Genomic DNA, 19738 nt, shown 5'->3' with positions numbered 1-19738 from the left:
ACAAGCAACTAAAAGTCTTGACGTCTCGTCTTCTGCTGCTCAAATTCTGACCATTCATCTTTAAAATCTGTCTCCTGTGAGTCCTCCAGCTTCATGGAAGTGCAGTGTTACATTTTAGGGGAATCCCTTTTAATAAAATAATTCCCTGGGACGTTATTGGACTGGATCATTGCTGCATGTTTTTGTTCTTACGCAGTTCCCATGACTTCATCACATAAAGAACATCCCCAAAATCATTCTCACAGCTCTCTTCAGCTTAACTTTTTTTAATGATCAGTGGCGCTGTATAATGCTCGCCATGTTGTGAGTCATTTAAGTGACACCAAACCCTTGTTTGTTTCCTCTGCAGGTCAAAGAGGAGATGCTGCTCGAAGCGCTGACGACCAGGAAGACGGTGACTGTCGGAGAGAGGCTCATCGTACCCTACAAACTTGCTGAGGTGACCTTTTTAGCTACCACAACATCTAAAAACTGATTTATCTGACCTGTAACTGGTATACCCCGGTATGATGCCAAACATTGAAGTCACCTGGACATTTTAAACACATTTTTAATGCTCTAGTCATGCTCAAAAGGTAGAGTAGAGGCTGTAAACTCCAGTCAGTCTTAAGAACGCATATTGTAGCTGAGTGTTCAGCTGTAGGGGAGATTCTGTGTCTGTGTGTGTTTGTCTGGGCAGTTTGTTGTGGCACTTCCCCAGCCCCCACCGCTTCTTTCTAAGGCTCTTTTGATAGAGGTCTCTTCCTCTGCAACTTCCTGTTTCCTGTCCAGTCAAGGAACGAGGCGACTTTACAGCCCTGTGGACTCAGTCTGAGAAGTTTACCTCAAGGGATGCCTCAGCTGACCTAGATAGACTCCTCTTATGTCTATCATTGTGCGAGTGAATATTACTATTCAGTGTTTTTTGCGCTTATCTCTCCGTTGCCAAAGCTTTTGACGGGTTCAGTGTAGAATTGAATTGGGTCCAGCTCTCTGCTCGTGTCTGCAGCGCCTTTTGTCTGAGGAAGGAAATGCTACACATAGATAGTATGTTACGGCACTCAGCCCCCTCATCTGATCTAGCCCAACAATGCTTACTCTCGATCTCACCCCCCCCCAACCCTCCATCATGTGGTCTGCTCTCAGGAATGTGCAACCTCCACTGGAATATACAGTACAGAGGCCAAAAGCCAGACCCTGAGTCTGTCTCTGCTTGTGTGTGTGTCTCTCTCTCTCCCTCTCTCATTCCCCGTCAGTCAAACATGTTTCAAACACATAAATACCCTTTTTTCTAGACAAGAAGAAGTTTTAGTGTAACTAAGGCTCAGACAGTGTGATGAGAAACTTAATCCTGGAAAATGACTGCAGCTGGGGTATACCCTGTCCTGTAGCTTCCATGGAAGTTCCCTCCTGTCCTTCATAAGGTGGTTTTATCTTGAAAGGAGTGAGAGGCAAATGGTTATAGAAAAACCAGGAATAGCAAAGGGGGATATCCCCAAATGTGTGCTGCCAGAGAAGAAAAGAGTCTTATCACCAGGTTGTGTGTCTCTCTCAACATTAAACCTGCAATGACTGATTTTTTTTGGCAATTTGAAGGCAGCTGAAACGAGCTGTAAATGGACTTATTGAAATGTAGTTTCATAAACTTTATCTTTCCATAGTTTTGTCATGGTCAGGCAGCATACAGTGGGTTTAAATAGCTGCCTAATGCATCTCAAAAGAACACTGATAAGAGCGCTGAGAGAGAACCAAAACAGTGAAAGTTGCTATGATCTATGCGCTGTAGACCTGAGGGGGACTGCAGAGTCAGGTAATAATTATTTTGGCAACAAAAATAATTTCCATAACATACACATAGTTTATTTTTATTAAGGGGAAAAAAATTAATTATAAGCACTTTTAATTCACCCTAGCAGGCATTGAGATAAGGAATTCCTACCACGCACATCTGCAAGTTTGTGTTTCTGCACTTGCCAGCAGCCCCATTTACATGATGCATTTCTTAGTGTTGTGAAATGGTGTGGTCTAGGGGTTTAAAGCTTGTATCATAAGTCCTAACCTGGAGTGAGCTGAAGAAGTTGAAAAAGGAAGACAACCAGAGAGAAGGCTAAGACAGGTTAGCTTACTAGGTACCTGGTAGCTTAGCCGCATAGCTTGTTCCTCCTATAAGGCCCCGCAAGCACTGCTGTTGGAGGGATCCCTGAAAACAATAGTGCAGGTGTCCATGGGTTGGAATGGTGTAAAGCTGTAGTGTAGTCTGAGTTGCGTCATCAAAACTAGCGTCTCCTAGCAGCGTGCCCTTTGTGCTGCAGCAATTTGTCACTGATGTCTTTAATTTAATTCAGTTAAATTTTGTTTACAGTGCCAAAACATAACAAAAGTTATCTCAGGACACTTTACAAGGCAGGTATGGAACACACTCTATGACTTATTTATGATTTGCACAGACCCAACAACTACCCCATTGAGTACGGTGGCAACGAAAACCTTTCCTATTACAGGCAGGAACATCAGACAGACCCAGCTCTATGGAGGACGGACATCAGTCTTAGCCGGTTAGGGAGGAAGAAAGGGAGAGAGAAAGAGAGAAAAGACAGACAGAGAGACACTTCCTGAGATCCAAGCAACCGCAAAAGTGCAGTAACTATAATAATATCTATAGTAACGAGAAAAAAACTTGTAATACAGTAGAATATTAGAAACAAGCACAGCTAAGGTGATAGACTATTACAATGATAATAATAATGGTGGTAAATATGATCAATGATGAGAAGTGGTAATAACAGTTGCGATAAAATGACATATATTGATGATGTTTTTAAGGCTACACATTTTATAATTCAGAAGACTAATGGTAGTATACAGTATATGAGTAATATTAATCACATCTCAAGCATAAAAAAAGAAGAACATAGAGGACCTAACTCCAAACACTTGGTCTAACAAAATGGTCTTACTTTCCAAAAATGTAATTCAAACATTCAAATTAGTCCTCACAGAGATAGGTAGACAGCAGCACACACTCACACTCACACTCACACTCACACACACACACACACACACACACACACACACACACACACACACACACACACACACACACAGCCCTTCCCTGATCGGATCTGAGGGGTCGTGGGAGCGAGTTGAGGCCACCTGTGGAATCCATAACACGCCTGTTTTTATACAAAGGAAATGTGGAAAAAGGAACCTGGCAAATGTTGCTGCTTCTTCTCAGAACTGAATTCTTCCTACGTGGATGAGAAAGTATGAGAAAGTGTGTTCGGCAGCTGTTCCCTCCACCCACAGTAGAGATGGGAAGATGTTGGCCTGCTGAACCTCAGTGTGCTGCAGAGTAAAAAGGCTGGTATTTCCCGAATTTCAGCCAGTAACATCCCTGAATTCATTAAATGGTCCCTGGTTGAGTCAGGTGGAATGCATTTATGAATTGCTTCGTTTTCGTTCCAGAGAAATAATGAGAGAGAAGTAATTCTCTGGTCATGAATGAAGGGAAACGGTGCTTGGAAACCTCTAAGAAAGTTTGTTCATTTCTTTCAATCTTGCTCAAGGGCGCCACTGAAGTGCCATGAGGGCTCTCCTGATTTAGTGTAACAGTTCAAGTCAGGACAACAGGCGTCACACAGGTCCTTAAAATAGCCATATTTCTAACCAATAAGCCGTCCGGCTGCTAATGTTATAAGATTTTATTAAGGCTATTAATGCTTCATTTAGAAAAGACGTCTAGGTTTATATGATTATTAATGCGCTGCGACTGGGAAATCTGGAACCGTTTACTTTCTTTCTTTTTCCGTTCACCTCACTTGACACATTTAGCACGGAAGTGAATGAATAAGAGCATATTCTTCCTCCATTCATTCATTCAATCATCTTCAACCGCTTGTCCCCGTCGGGGTCGCGGGGGGATGGAGCCGATCCCAGCTGACATCGGGCGTGAGGCGGGGTACACCCTGGACAGGACGCCAGTCTATCACAGGGCACATAGAGACGAACAGAGACAGACAACCATTCACACCTACGGGTGATTTAGAGTCATCAATGAACCTAACACCTGCATGTCTTTGGACTGTGGGAGGAAACCGGAGAACCCGGAGAAAACCCACGCAGACACGGGGAGAACATGCAAACTCCACACAAAGGGGCCCCAGCAGGGATGTGAACCTGGAACCTTCCATTTTATTTAAACTTTGGTATATTTGGGAAAGAGATTCTGCTAAATTTCCTGTCAAATATCAATGTCCCAATTCTGCTGCGGCTGCTGCTGATGATGATGATGATGATGATGATGATGATGATGATGATGATGATGATGATGATGATGATGATGATGATGATGATGATGGTAGAAGAAACTGGTATCAGGAGAAAAATAAAGTCAAGTAAAAGAATAAAAAGTCCTATTTTGAGACCCATTTCAGTGTGGGTGCAGACTGAAAGGGGAGAAATGAAACCTAAACCTTGATGAAGACAATAACAATATATGGACTTCTACCAGCGATTAACCTCTCTTTAAAAAACAGTTGTCATTGATAACATGTATTGTACAATTATGGGAATTTCCAGCTTTCTGTCAGCCACGCTGGGCACAAATAATACCCCCCTCTGTGGTTCAGCTCAGGTTTAGACAGAAAGTTATTTTTAGGCCTGGAGAAGTGAAACAACATCAGAGGGTGCATCTGCAAGATCATGATTGCACGTGTGTGTCTGCGTGTGAGCCCATGTCTGTCAAGATAAGCTGTGATATCTGACATTTTTGATGTGGCACCTGATAACCTGACTCCACTTCTTCCTTCTTCCTGTTTGAAGGCAGACAAGGGAAGTGACGGGGGAGCAATGAGACGCTAATGCATGTAATTCAGAGTCCTGCGTGGAGGTAATCTCCCATTGCTGAGGGATTGTAAATTGTGTGTAATGTACACTGATGGACAAAAACAACTCCATAAACCCAAATTGAAAACACATGCACATTGGCATATTGCGGTGAAACAAGCGCACACACAAAACATCCTGCGGAGAGGAAGCTAGCAGGCCACGTGCAGCGTGAGCTCATGCTGGTGTTTCACACCTCCTGTGGTTTTCATGAGAAAAAAGGAGAGAAAGAAATGGAAAGAAAGAGAACAACAACAACTTCCCCTCGGCAGAACCTTGTAATCACAAACACCAGCTAAGACCCAGGTAACACCTTACAATAGTCTCTGATGAAGTCCTGCTAAGTATTTTGATAGTTCCTTGGGTGGCCCCCCAGTAAAACAATTTCAACCCATTCGCTTCCAGCCATGTTCCCTCCTAGATCGTAAACTTTCCCCATTATGGTGAATAATTCAATTACATGGCAAACACAGAGACAATTCATGTTCAGTGAGCGTGTCAGATGTTCACATCGCATCTGCCAACCCCCCCTGTTCCTGATGAGGCATTTAAGTCGTGATTCTTCTCATCAAACGTTGTATTATTCATAAGGATCTTACATAACTTTGTGGGAGCAGGGACGTCACGACCCTGCTTGCTAAAAATATAATAAACAATCAATAATGCAAGAGTGAAGAGGCAGCTTTTAAAATGCACGGTTTTGCTTCATCACGACCGTTGGCTGCATGTGTGTGTGTGTGTGTTTCTAAGGTTGAACAGGTTCACAGTGTCCCACAAGAGATAAGAGATAAGGAATATTTTTCATGTTTTTATGGTTATATTATATACCTAATTTAACATATTTAGGTTTATTCAGTTTTAATGTCTCAGTAGTGTGTGTCTGCGTGTCTGTTTTTGTTGCTCCAGGAAGCTTGAGACCGACTTCCTCTGGCAAATTTGGTTTGTCTGAACTTGCTTCGCTCTGAGCCACTGTTGTAACAGTGTATCCTGTAGGTGATATTCATTCATTCATCTTCAGCTGCTTGTCCCTGTCGGGGTCGCGCGTGGGGGAGCCGATCCCAGCCGACATTGGGCGTTAGGCGGGGTCCACCCTGGACAGGACGCCAGTCTATCGCAGGGCACATAGAGACGAACAGAGACAGACAACCATTCACACCTACGGGTGATTTAGAGTCATCAATGAACCGAACACCTGCACGTCTTTGGACTGTGGGAGGAAACCGGAGAACCCGGAGAAAACCCACCAGACACGGGGAGAACATGCAAACTCCACACAGAAGGGCCCCAGCCGAGATTCGAACCAGGAACCCTCTTGTTGTGAGGCGTTCAGCAATGCAAAAGCAGTAAAATGCTCCACATAGACATATTAGAAAAAGCTAAAATACACTCTGTCTGACTCCTTTTCTGAAGAACAGCTTGGCATGAGCAAAACCAACACGCTATTGTCCTCACGACTATCTGCATTGACAGAAAAACACTCTTTTGCCAAAGTTGCAACCTCTCCTGATTGTTTTTTTTTTTAGGTCAATCAGTTGAATGTTGGATGAAGTAGAGCGATCCAAAGGCCCTTGAGGTTTCATGGGGTCCTCAGCGTTCATAAAGAAGCAGTGTGATTCGTTTTTTTCTCACTTACCAACCAGAAGTCAGAACAAATACAGAAATCTCCCCTTCTTAAAATCTTATTAAAGCTACTCTGATTGGATTACACTTAACTTAGTCTTTTCAAATTGCGGTCTCTGTTAAAGCACAACTATGTCAGGGTTCCTGGCGTGACAGTGTTTGACCTATTTGAAGCAGATTTCTTTTGTCTTGTTCCATTCAATCATAACACGTATTGCTGCCAAAGACCGTGCTCCGGTGTCCAAGTCTCCATTTAAGTCTGCTTATGTTAGCTTAGCATGCTTTTCATCATGTCTAAGTAGAGAACATAGTTGCTCTTTGGCTTGTTGAGGCGTAATAATGGCTCCTCTTGGCAGTGTTGTTTTTTATGGATCAAAAAGCAATCCATAAAAAAATGGTGGTCCAAATAGTGATCTGCAGGTCTGGAGGCACTTAAAGCTCTGGCTCCTGACTGAAAACGCCTAAAATATTACAGCTCTTTGCACAGCAAGCCTCCCAAACATAAGAAAAGTAACTCAGAGTTGTGTGCAGTCTGGGAGCTTTAACACAGGCTCCATGTTTATCCTCTAAATACAAAGTGGCTCTTGTTATAAGCCTGAGGTGACCTTTCGTATTGCTGTAGCTCCCCGGTATTTCCCATCTCTAAGTTGCAGTTGCTATCAAACTTTTAGCATTGGTGTGAGGTTACTTAAGCTAATACTGATGTCCCAATGAATCTCCTTCAGAGAGATTAATGTTTGTTCGATGTTTCCTAATAAACATAACGTAAATGTATGAATTTTGGTCAGTTGTTGATTTGATTAGGGGGTTAGATGAGATGACATATACCTCTCTTATGTCCCTTTATGCAGGAAGAGCCAGCAGGAGATTGGTTTACATTTAATTAGCATCAAGGATGGAAGGGGAGCTTACCTATGTTCCCCGGTCTGTTATTTTTGCCACAATCAGTGCCGAATTCCCCGGCAAATACGCCTATGTAGACCCTAACACTACCAACTAAACCTGACCCTAACCATAACCTCTAACCCTGACAAAATGCCAAATTAAATCCACGAAGGCATACGTTTATGCGACCCGGGGAAAATTAAACCCTTTTGGGGGAGCATAGGACACAGGGAACATGGGGATGACCCGCTGGAAGCAAGAGAAAACAGCTAGCCTAGCCCTGTCCAACGGTCGACCAATTAAAACACACCAAAAAAAAACAACAGCCTAAAAATAATCTGTTAATTAGTCAAATGAATAAATGCTGGAAGATATTTCACACTTTGGAAACAGGGGGCAACGGTTAGCCTGGCTCTTTCTAGTCTTTATGCTACGCTAAACTAAACTAATGGCCTTGAGAGGGATTTATGCTAGTTAGCTTCTAGTCTTTAAGATATGCTAAGCTAAGCTAATCGCCCCCCTGGCCCTATACTTTCATATTTTACAGATGTGAGACTGGTGTTGATCTTCTCATCTAATTCTGGTAAGAAAGCACATTAGCCATTGAGCTAACATGTTTTCTTCTGCACAATGGTTTCGCACTAAACGACAGTAGCCTATGTCAGCAGCGTGGGTCAAAAGGGAGCTTACTTCATTAATAAACATCAGTTTCCTATAGTCAATAAAATGCCAGAACATAGGGAAAAAAATGTCCTTCACAGTTTCTCCGAGGCTGTTGCTTCTTTTGTCAATAATGTTTTTTTTCCTGATAAATACCATTTACCTCACCATTTGTTTGTTACTGGTTTTCTGTCAATCGGCTAATTGATTGTTTGATGATAATGTCAGCAATAGGCTACTGTGAATATATATTTCTATAGTGGCCTTTGTGGACTGTTTCATTTAATTTAAAACTCTATCCATCAATGAATTGCTAACCACAGCATTTCTGAGCTGTCCTGCTCTGCTTTTCCTCTTATTATGTGGATCCTTTTCTTCCATCAGTTGGTCCCATCAGATGACTCAGCTACTCTCTGTGAGAGCAGTTCATTAGATCTCTTCTCTGCCTACTTCACATATTTAATTTGACGCTGATCCAGTTCCAGAGAAGAGAGAGGGAGCATTTATGTTGTGTTTGTCTGGTTAAGCAGGTGTTTGGTTATATGGAAGTTGGAAGGTTTCTAGCATATGCTGCAGACTGACTTTGTGTTATGCTGAAGATAAAGAGCAGCCCAGCACACAATAAAAATACAAAATAAATAGGTAAACAAAAAGAAGGAAGTGTTTTACTGGTTGCATAAGTGTTCCCTCTGTATTCATTTAACACTTGTGAGCCACCGCAGCAGCACCACCACCAACACCACCACTGTGAAGTAGAAATGGTTGAGCAGCAGCAGAGTAAGGCTCACAGTGAGAGTTGTAAAAACAGAATTGCTCCTGCTCCATATTAATAAATCCAGATGTGTTTGATTAGAAAGAAACTGACAAGACTGTGTGTGTGTGCGTGTGTGTTTGCGTGTGTGTGTGTGTGTGTGTGTGTGTGTGTATGTGTGTGTGTGTGTGTGTTTAGGCGGGCACGGTGAGGGACTCCATGGCCAAGTCACTGTACAGCGCGCTATTTGACTGGATTGTGTTCAGGACCAACCATGCACTGCTAAACAACAAGGACCTGGAGGACAATTCAAAGGTAGGAATTAAAACACACACACACACACACACATATAATGTATGTGCTCACTGAGAGGATATCATAAGTTCATGGCAGCCCTTTGTTCTTTCTCTCTTTCTTCACCATCATTTGTCTGACTTATGCTCCCGTCCACTCCCAGAGGTGGGGAGTGGTGTTATATGAAAATTCCAGTGTGTGTGTGTGTGTGTGTGTGTGTTGGAGTGGCAGCTGGCAAGTCAACCCAGTGGGGGCATCTAAAGGATTAGAAAACAGATCTGTGTGTGTGTGTGTGTGTGTGTGTGTGTGTGTGTGTGTGTGTGTGTGTGTGTGTGTGTGTGTGTGTGTGTGTGTGTGTGTGTGTGTGTGTGTGTGTGTGTGTGTGTGTGTGTGTGTGTGTGTGTGTGTGTGTGTGTGTGTGTGTGTGTGTGTGTGTGTGTGTCAAGTACATTTGGGCAGATGGCATCAAGTTCCTCTCAGCTCAGTTTACCCCCTACGGTCCTCTTCTGTCCCAGTCCTGTGTGTGTGTGTGTGTGCGCGCATCTCCCTTGGCACTGACATCATTTGTGTGTGTGTGTGTTTGTCAGGGGGTCGATGAGGTTGCCTTTTATGTCAAGGTCATTGTTCTTATGTACAGATAACAGTTTGTATAAGCAGCTACATGCGGTGTTCATGTATGTTGTTTTTTTTAATGCCCTTCAGAGAGAAATAAAACACTGCTGAATAAAATTAAATTGGACACAGCTTTTACAGTCACTTTCCTAATTAAATATCGTCTTGACTCGAGTGGACGCCTCCGTCAGATGGTGCATATTAATGATATATGACGCCATAAATCTGAGTGACACTCGGCGGGCAACTGGGTCACCGGATAAGGAGATATGAAAATAAATACAATAAAAATATATCTCTAAATAATAAAGATTCATGCTTTTTTAATGATGATGTTTTGTCATACGTGACCCCATAAATGTGTAAAATGCACTGTGGATGTAAACTAAGCTTCTTTTCCACCAGCTTCTGTCGATAGGAGTGCTGGACATCTTTGGTTTCGAGGATTATGAGAACAACAGCTTTGAACAGTTCTGCATCAACTTCGCCAACGAACGACTGCAGCACTACTTCAACCAACACATCTTCAAATTAGAGCAGGTAGAGTGTTGTTTTCTGCTCTCCTCTCCTCTCAATGCATTTGCTTCTATTTCTTACCATCCAAACAATGACTATTGTTGCAGCTGCTGATAACACGTCATTGCATTTTGTGTTTCACTGCCTCTCTGACGACGTTAACAACACTCTAACATTCATACGTGATCTGCTGCGGGTGCTTTGGTATCGTGGTGACGTCACTTTATTGTTGCTGTTATACATTACTCAGAAAAATGCTTTTATGCAGGGCTTTGCTTTATCAAACGGGTGAAAATACATGATTTCCTCTTCAGCGGAGAGCTCCGAGCGCAGTGCAATACGGTTTAACACACATCATTGTTGCTGAAGGTGATTTGTAGCATTTTCTTCTGTTCTGAGCCTGACTTAGCAAGTTGTATATTCCTTTCAGGGTCTCAAATCACTTACAAAATGCTGGTAAACTGTTGGCAGCGGCATCTAAAATGGTCAGGCCCTCCACCACTTTGGGAGAACGCACAACAGAAAGTCGCGGTTAGTTAGTTTACGGTTGGATTTAATGGAGCTACACATTTGAAAGTTGCTCACAAGTGCCAGATAACCTCAATGCTATCAGTCATTAAGCCTTCTTCGTTGTGATTGACAGTGATTCTCCACTCACACACTTGTCGCACGTGTCTGAAGAAAAGTAATACTGGTGGAATCATGCAGCGAAACGTTAGCTAAGCGATAACCCGCAGGTGTACTTGTTCAAGGAGAGTTCACGTTTATTATCCTTTAATCACCGGGGTCCTCCAAACCTTTGACTCTCTGACGTCCTTGAGTTTATTTGACAGGACAAAAGCTGAGGTGGCGCTGAGCTCTGAGGCCCCACTGAGGCAGGTGGGTGTAGCTAATCGAGGGGTTGCCAGATCTATGCTGATTGGTGTTTCCCAGACATGATGGCTGCTGCCGGAGTTTGAAATGATGAAGAAACAACAGTACCATTAAATCCTTGTGCTTCCCCCGAAGTTACCATGTTGCAACATGTTGCCTTCCCCGTGAGTTACAGATGTAAACAAACGACGAGTGGTAAAACTGTGGGCTCTGGCAGGACTTCGCGGTACATTCAGGTGTTGCTCGTAAATTGAGAACTGTTGTTGTAAAGCCCTACGACCCCGTTAGAGATAAGTGGTTGAAGATGATGATGATGGATGGATGTTGTAAAGTACCCTTCATTGCACGTATATTGAACATTGATTCATTATTTGTTTTATCTAAACTTATTCCTTCATTTTAAAAGTGGCAGATGACATTTCTGAGTGACAGACACAAAAATACTTCCCTGCCACAGTGGCAGGAAGTGAAAAAAGTTCATTTCAGACCCTGATTCCCTTGTACTGTATGATCGCTTTGTGCTGGACAGCCACGTCCCCCCTGACATTACAGTGCACGCAGCTGTAATTATGTCGCTAGGTTAAGTTAGCACGCATATCCATTAAAGTAAAAGGTCGGAGTGGAAAAGTGCTGCGTGACCAGAAGAGGCTGACAGGCTGGGTTAGAGAGAACAGAGCTGCTACTGCTAACACCGGCCAACGCTTTACAGGGTGTTTGTACATTTTGGATTAGTTTGTTTGTTTGTTTTTTCCTCTTCCTCCTCTTCTGGCCAAGTGACTTCATTACCATGTGTCCTCGCTGTAGCTGCTGTGCTGATCAGACAGACATCAGACTCTCTTCCACTCAAAACCACTATTACTGCGACACTACGCCCTGACCAGCTATATTATGTATTCATTATGCTCATTTATTCAGACACCCACTCTCAAACCACTTAATATTCAGTGTGGATGTTTTGTTTTTAACAAATCATATCTATAGACCAAGCCAGAGAGCAGTCAGAGAGGAGACCTTTTCAGGAAGTAATGGGTCTCAATCAGTCAGACTGTGTCACAGAAGCTGTCGGCTCTCGTCTCCCTCGTACTGAGCCCTGATTGGTCGTGGCAACGTAGCAGAGTGGGCCCATCGCTGACGGCTGAATGAGGGGAGGAACAGAGTGTAAAAAAAAGAACAGTGTTTCAGTAAACAAGTGCAATAACGTCCTTTCACTCTCAATGAGGATCACAGACTGCCGATGCACTAATGGTTCTGTTATCGGTTTCTGACAGTTAGCCCTCAGGGTCTTCACACACACACACACACACACACACACACACACACACACACACACACACACACACACACACCATTACAGGATGTAACATGTACGAACAAACAGGTTGCGTTACTGTGAATTAAAAATTGACAGTTTAGCAATATGGGCCTGTCAATTTTCATCCGGATTTTTTTCTGCTGAAGCTGATGGTCATACAAGGACGACCTTAAATCACTGCTATTTAAAGTTAGACAATGCAGAAAAGTACTTATATATACACACATTTATATACACTGGAGATAAAAATAAGAGAAAACAGTTTTAATACTTGATTTATTCTGAAATATTGCTGTTTTTTATTGTTCAGAATTTGATTGAATACCCGATGGGACTATACCTCTGCTGTACTAGCATGTTTTTTAAATAACTAAGGCACTTCAACAAAAACCTTTACTTTGTGAAAAATAAACAGTGATCAAAATTAGAGAACAGTAACCACTGTGTCAGAAGAGAAGATCAAAACAGTGTTTTCTTCGGGCTAAAGGATTAAAACAGGATGTGTTGAGGCCACAGCTTTGAATGTCTAAAGCACATCTGCGCCCACAGGACATCACTAGTTTCTCACACTGCTCTGGTTTGATTTTGGTCCATTCTTCTTGCACAGTTCGATTAACTGTAGTGGGTTTCTTAGTCATTACTTTGTTGTCAAGGATTTTCCAGAGTTCCTCTGTGGGGTTTAGACCTGGACTCTGAGCCGGCCATTTCATTGTTTCAATATTCATGTGTGAGCTATTAACGGAGAAATCCGGTAGTGTCGCTAACAGTCGAATGCGGCTAACATGGTTAACTCAGGGCAGCACGGTGAAGGCATTAAAACATCTTTTTTGACCACTAATTCTGCTCAAAATAACATCAAACCTCTGCAGCAGCATGAGAAGAGTCCTTACACATAAAACAAAGCACCAATGGGCTCCTTCCTTTTGGATTGCATTTGTTAATCCACTTGAATGGACTTTACTATGAGAGAAGCTGGTACAGGGGCCAGTTGGTAAGTCTTTCAAAACACTCTTTAATAAACTCTGGGTACACTAACTATGCTGTTGGCGCTTCGGTTAATGTGTAAGCCACATTACATTACATTAATTACTGTTAGCAACTGTTAGTGACTGTCCGGGATATCTCCTTTTATAGCTGTTACACAAAGACAATTGTCTCGATAGCTTATTTGATGAGTGCGCCGAAAAAAGACCCTGGGATGATTTATGCCGGAATTTCACTTTAACCTGTTTTGCAGTGTGACAGTGGACATTGTCTTGTATGGAATTTGCAGCTGATTTGGAGACAATTGCAGTGAAGGTGTTGCATGTTAAAGGAGGTTCACATACACATTTGCCTTCACCCTGCCATAGAGCTGTACAAGCTGTTTGTAGGAAATAAATAGATAAATAAATAATTGCCTTTAAAAACATATATAAAAACTCTGAGGACGCTAAGGTCCGTGGTGCATTCACGTGATCCAAGGATGGTCCCATTTCCAAGCTGGGAAGTTTCTCTTTTCATGAGCTTTAAGTTGTAGCGTGGAAATGTGGGATGTGTTTTGTATTATTGATGCTGAGAGCGTTTAAACATCACATTAATAACTGTTTCTAGTATTTGCCTGACAACAAAGAGCTAAGTAAATGGATCATGAGATGGTGAACCATGAACTATGATCTGGAACTGATTTTTTTTTTTTTTGCAAATTACTCAAACACCACATGAATGCAGCACAAAGTGCCGTATCACCCCATCGTTAACAAACCGTGATACACATCTGCTCCAAAAAGTTATGGGTTCTTTCTCGGCCCTTTTGACACATCTTTCACCAAGTTTAATGAAATCCTGGCCAGTAGTTTTTCCAGTAATCCTGCTGACAAACACGCAAACAGACACACTGAACCAAAACATGACCCTTGTTGGCGGAGGTAACCGCGTAAAACCAACCAGCTGTTAAAATACGGGTTTGGTAAAAGAACCATTCAAGAACAAAACAGCAAAACTGGTTTGTGAGGGACAGTTTTCTTTGATCCAGGGAAAATAAAACAGTTTTTTATAAATGTGTCTTAATCTGTTGTCCCTGTCCTCTGGTTGTACCCAGAATGAAATGTAAAGAGCCATATGTAGGTTCATCTGTTAAGTGAAAGATCATCAAACAAATATTGTACTGTATTCTATGAAACAACCGATGGTACATGATCTTGTCCGTAAAGACGATCATCCATCTTTTTCAGGACTATAGTACAAACTCAAAGGCAGCTGGATCTGTAGATGGAAATATTAATTTTAACCCCACAAAGAATTGTCAAAGTGACTTCTCTGAAATTGCATTAAGCTGAATCAAATCCCCCCTGTCTTCACCAGGGACCAAGCCACTGTAATTGGCTTGAAACCACTTCATATACATTTTAATGAACATATAAAGTGCTTTCTGTGGCAGTGGGTGCTCCTCGAAATCTTGATGGATTCTTTTCACTTGAAGGTTTTTTTTTTTCTCCTGTTATGTTCAACTCATAAGTGTCAAAGTGCTGCTGAGACGCTCGCCCCTCACAGGACCAGTGCACAATATTGTTCCAGGAGAGTTCACGTTTATTATCCTTTAATCACCGGGGTCCTCCAAACCTTTGGCTCTCTGACGTCCTTGAGTTTATTTGACAGGACAAGAGCTGAGGTGGCTCTGAGCTCTGAGGCCCCACTGAGGCAGGTGGGTGTAGCTTCCTAATCGAGGGGTTGCCAGATCTATGCTGATTTGTGTTTGTTTGAATAAAGTTGTACAGTTCACGCCACAGGCTTCCATCTACCCTGAGTTTGACAGCATGAGGAGAGAACACACTCCACACCTCGTTTGTTGCATTGTGTTGAGCCTTTACCTGCTGACACTCGGTTACAGAGACTTTTAAGGCTTCTGATTTTCCAAATGTGTCCGTCAGCTTGCCTTAAAATGTCTTTTACTGAGAAGGTGTCATTGGAAAGGGATTGCTAAAGGGCGGGCGCTTTAAAAACACACCTGGGAGGTGATTGAAGGAACCATCTGGGCCTAAAAGTGCCAGGGCCGTAAGGCGGTAGTGCAGTAACTACTTTCTACGCCCGTACTTTCCACGCACTTAAAATACTCAAAACCACCTCTGTGTTAGTTCCCGCTACAGAAGGTGTCCCCAGGACCAGGACGACGGAGACCAAATTATACAAGTGTGAACCACTGCTCTCTCACTGCCGTCATTCTGACTTTGAAAGGTGATTTTCCATCAGGGGGATTTTCCTCTTCTCCTTCCTCTGGGCTTCACTCCCCTCCGACCAATCGGTGGGTCTTATCAGCAGCGTGTGTGTTTACCTTCGGAACGGCAGCCAAAGCTAATAGGACCACACCAACCACAACCCTCAGTGAGGTGTGTGTCTCTGTGTGTGTATGTGTGTGTGTGTGACTCTGGAGTCCAGTGTTTACACTCAACACGCCAGTCGGTGCTTGATTTCTGTGCTGTGTGAGGACGGTATATCAAAGAAGGAAAACACATGACTGCCACCGCCTTGGGCAAACACGGTGTCGTGTTCGACTCGTGAGATATCTAGAGAAATAAACATGATGTGTCCAGGTTTACCTTCGTCTGATTACATCTGCCCACTGTTATTCACTTCACTGTCCAGCAGTAAACGCAGGAGTAAGTGCTGAAGGATTCTCTGAGGGATGTTTAAAGATATAATCCTTAAGATTTTCATCTAGTTAGGTGTCTGTTAAGTGTCTGTATCTATCACAGAGTGCGTTAAAACAATGGTGATTGATCATATGACCCACTAATGAAAGCACTTGTTGCCTTTTTGCAGAGTTTACCAATATCCGTGTCTGTGGAGACATTCCTTTCCTAAATGTAAACGCCGCCATGTTAGTGGCGCTGTCGACAGCGGTTGGACTGCCAGTGGTGCTCGTCTCTGCCGGTGATGCTGCATTTCATTGTACCGTATTTTTCGGATTATAAATCGCTCCGGATTATAAGTCTCACCAGCCGAAAATACACAATAAAGAAGGAAAAAAACATAAATAAGTCGCACTCGAGTATAAGTCGCATTTTGGGGGGAAATTTATTTGATCAAATCCAACACCAAGAAACGACATTTCATCTTGAAAGGCAATTTAAACTAAAACTAGAACAGAGAACAACAGGCTGAATAAGTGTTTACGTTATATGACGCATAAACAACGACCTGAGAACGTGCCTGGTGTGTTAACGTAACATGTTACGGTAAGAGTCATTCACAGAACTATAACATATAGAACACGCTCTACGTTTACCAAACACTCTGTCACTAATCACACAGAACTATAACATATAGAACATGCTCTACGTTTACCAAACACTCTTGTCACTAATCACACAGAACTATAACATATAGAACATGCTCTACGTTCGTTTACCAAACACTCTGTCACTAATCACACAGAACTATAACATATAGAACATGCTCTACGTTCGTTTACCAAACACTCTGTCACTAATCACACAGAACTATAACATATAGAACATGCTCTACGTTTACCAAACACTCTGTCACTGATCACACAGAACTATAACATATAGAACATGCTCTACGTTTACCAAACACTCTTGTCACTAATCACACAGAACTATAACATATAGAACATGCTCTACGTTCGTTTACCAAACACTCTGTCACTAATCACACAGAACTATAACATATAGAACATGCTCTACGTTCGTTTACCAAACACTCTGTCACTAATCACACAGAACTATAACATATAGAACATGCTCTACGTTTACCAAACACTCTGTCACTAATCACACAGAACTATAACATATAGAACATGCTCTACGTTTACCAAACACTCTGTCACTAATCACACAGAACTATAACATATAGAACATGCTCTACGTTTACCAAACACTCTGTCACTAATCACACAGAACTATAACATATAGAACATGCTCTACGTTTACCAAACACTTGTCACTAATCACACAGAACTATAACATATAGAACATGCTCTACATTTACCAAACACTCTGTCACTAATCACACAGAACTATAACATATAGAACATGCTCTACGTTTACCAAACACTCTGTCACTAATCACACAGAACTATAACTTATAGAACATGCTCTACGTTTACCAAACACTCTGTCACTAATCACACAGAACTATAACATATAGAACATGCTCTACGTTTACCAAACAATATGTCACTAATCACACAGAACTATAACATATAGAACATGCTCTACGTTTACCAAACAATATGTCACTAATCACACAGAACTATAACATATAGAACATGCTCTACGTTTACCAAACACTCTGTCACAAGTGTAATAGGAACATGTGTGTGTGTATGGATTTAAGAGGGGAGCATATAGGGGGAGGACTGGAAGTAGAGAAGTGAGTGTGTTTCAATAAAGTTTACAAAAGAGCAACAACAAGCGATTACATCTCATCGCCGGAGATGACGCCAGAAACAAGGTGTCTCTAATCTTACAGATTAGACTTTTATAGGAACGGCCAAATTTTAACTAAACGTGCTCTTTATTATACTAATGTTCATAATGATAAAGCAGCGGTTAATTCTTCATAGCTCCAGAAAGCTTTTTTTCTGCGTACGACACAAAAAGCGAACTCGCTCTTCTTGTGTCTGAGTTGTTTTTAAGCCTTTTTCTCTCGTTTTTTGTTGTTGTTGTTGTAAAATCCACCAGAACTCGCTCCAGCTGTCACGATTGCACCACTGTTGCTCCTGTCCGCTCCGTAAAAACACTCGGCTGTCATAACAAGAGAGAAGGGCACAGAGGGAGGGAGAAATAGAGAGAGAGAGACGAAAAATAGAGATGGCAACACTCGCCGCCTCTCTACCCAGCAGAGAACAGACAGAGCTCACTCAAAGATGGAGGGACGGCTAAAACGCCGACCACAACAGAATTCCATGCTTTCTTCAGCACAGCGGGCGTTTCAGGGTTTTTATTGCTCGCAGATCGCTTTTGGTTTCGGCGGTGTCCCAATATCTGTTTATCTGCCTCTCTCTATTTATAGCAGTCAGTGCACAATTTAAAGGGCCAGTTCACTTAATCTATTGCAGCCTTTTGAACCAGTGGGCCCCGGGGCACAGACATGAGAGGGCCCCAACTCTGTCTGAGCAGAGAGAGAGAGAGAGAGAGAGAGAGAGAGAGAGAGAGAGAGAGAGAGAGAGAGAGAGAGAGAGAGAGAGAGAGAGAGAGAGAGAGAGAGAGAGAGAGGAGAGAGAGAGAGAGAAGAGAGAGAGAGAGAGAGAGAGAGAGAGAGAGAGAGAGAGAGAGAGAGAGAGAGAGAGAGAGAGAGAGAGAGAGAGAGAGGAGAGAGAGAGAGAGAGAGAGAGAAGAGAGAGAGAGAGAGAGAGAGAGAGAGAGAGAGAGAGAGAGAGAGAGAGAGAGAGAGAGAGAGAGAGAGAGAGAGAGAGAGAGAGAGAGAGAGAGAGAGATCCTAAATATACTTAAAGTACCCAAAGGAAAAAGTACCTATCATGCAGAATTACGTTATTGGATTATAGTTCTTCTCTAAGCACCACTTTAATGTTGCATCTGTGGAAGGTTTATATACTATTGATCTGGGTCAACCTATAATTCATCATGGTTTATTTCTGATTATATTTATGATTGTGGTTTTATAATCCTAATCCTAAGTAACTAATAGCATAAATATAATGTAGTGCAGTTAGTAGAATAATGGAGTTCCTCAAATAAAGTATACTTTCTATTGTACTAAAACACGCCTTAAAACAAACCAGGATTTGTGTGCAGAAGTATTTTTCACTTCCAGTTTTGGTGAACTCTGCTCAGTTTGGCGTCGTCTTTGCTGACAGGACAGAAACCAGACAAGATCACCTTTCACCAGAGAGTGTGTTGTGAGCTCCGAGATGTTCAGAGTTATTCTGTGCTGTTGTTTTCTCACAGCGTCTCCTCTGTCAGCCCAAGACAAGTCTGACCTCTCCTATCTGCTGCAGTGTTTTGATTTAATGTCTCCATTCTCTGTGTAAGCTCCACTGGTGAGCCCTCAGGGTCCAGGGCACTGCTGCTTTCTCTGTTTTACCAGGACTTTAGTTGCATTCACTTGCCATTCTCAGTCTGCATCAATGCTGTATTTGGACTGCAGAGAAAACAGCCCGACAGAAGAATAAACCAGTAACACTCACCGGATTAAAGGGCCAGTAGATATGAGTTTCGAAAGGTCGAAGAAATACATAAAGTAGAATAAGACTGCAACTGACGATTATTAATAGATAAATCATATTCAGAAAATACACATTATAGTATTACATGGCCAACACAACCCCGGGTATATTGGGTATATTACTATTCCCAAATAGGCATACACTCGCGTCTAGGGCTTCCGAG

The 19738-nt window shown here is 42.4% G+C and overlaps 1 protein-coding gene across 4 annotated transcripts in view; it reads left to right on the top strand.

Annotated features, from left to right (window-relative positions):
• The window catches only part of LOC310948989 (unconventional myosin-IXAa-like), a 156201-nt gene that overhangs the window by 95084 nt on the left and 41379 nt on the right, over nt 1-19738 (top strand). For all 4 annotated transcript variants that reach the window (XM_083916305.1, XM_083916306.1, XM_083916304.1 and 1 more), the window contains 3 exons: nt 350-439; nt 8978-9094; nt 10091-10225. In XM_083916305.1, coding sequence (XP_083772431.1) covers nt 350-439; nt 8978-9094; nt 10091-10225 — 342 coding nt within the window. The remainder of the gene's footprint in view (nt 1-349; nt 440-8977; nt 9095-10090; nt 10226-19738) is intronic.

The sequence above is a fragment of the Echiichthys vipera genome (genome assembly GCF_963691815.1).
Source record: "Echiichthys vipera genome assembly, chromosome: 7".
Classification (NCBI taxonomy): Eukaryota; Metazoa; Chordata; class Actinopteri; order Perciformes; family Trachinidae; genus Echiichthys; species Echiichthys vipera.
The sequence above is the reverse complement of the archived record's forward strand: the minus strand, read 5'-3'. Positions and strand labels throughout refer to the sequence as shown.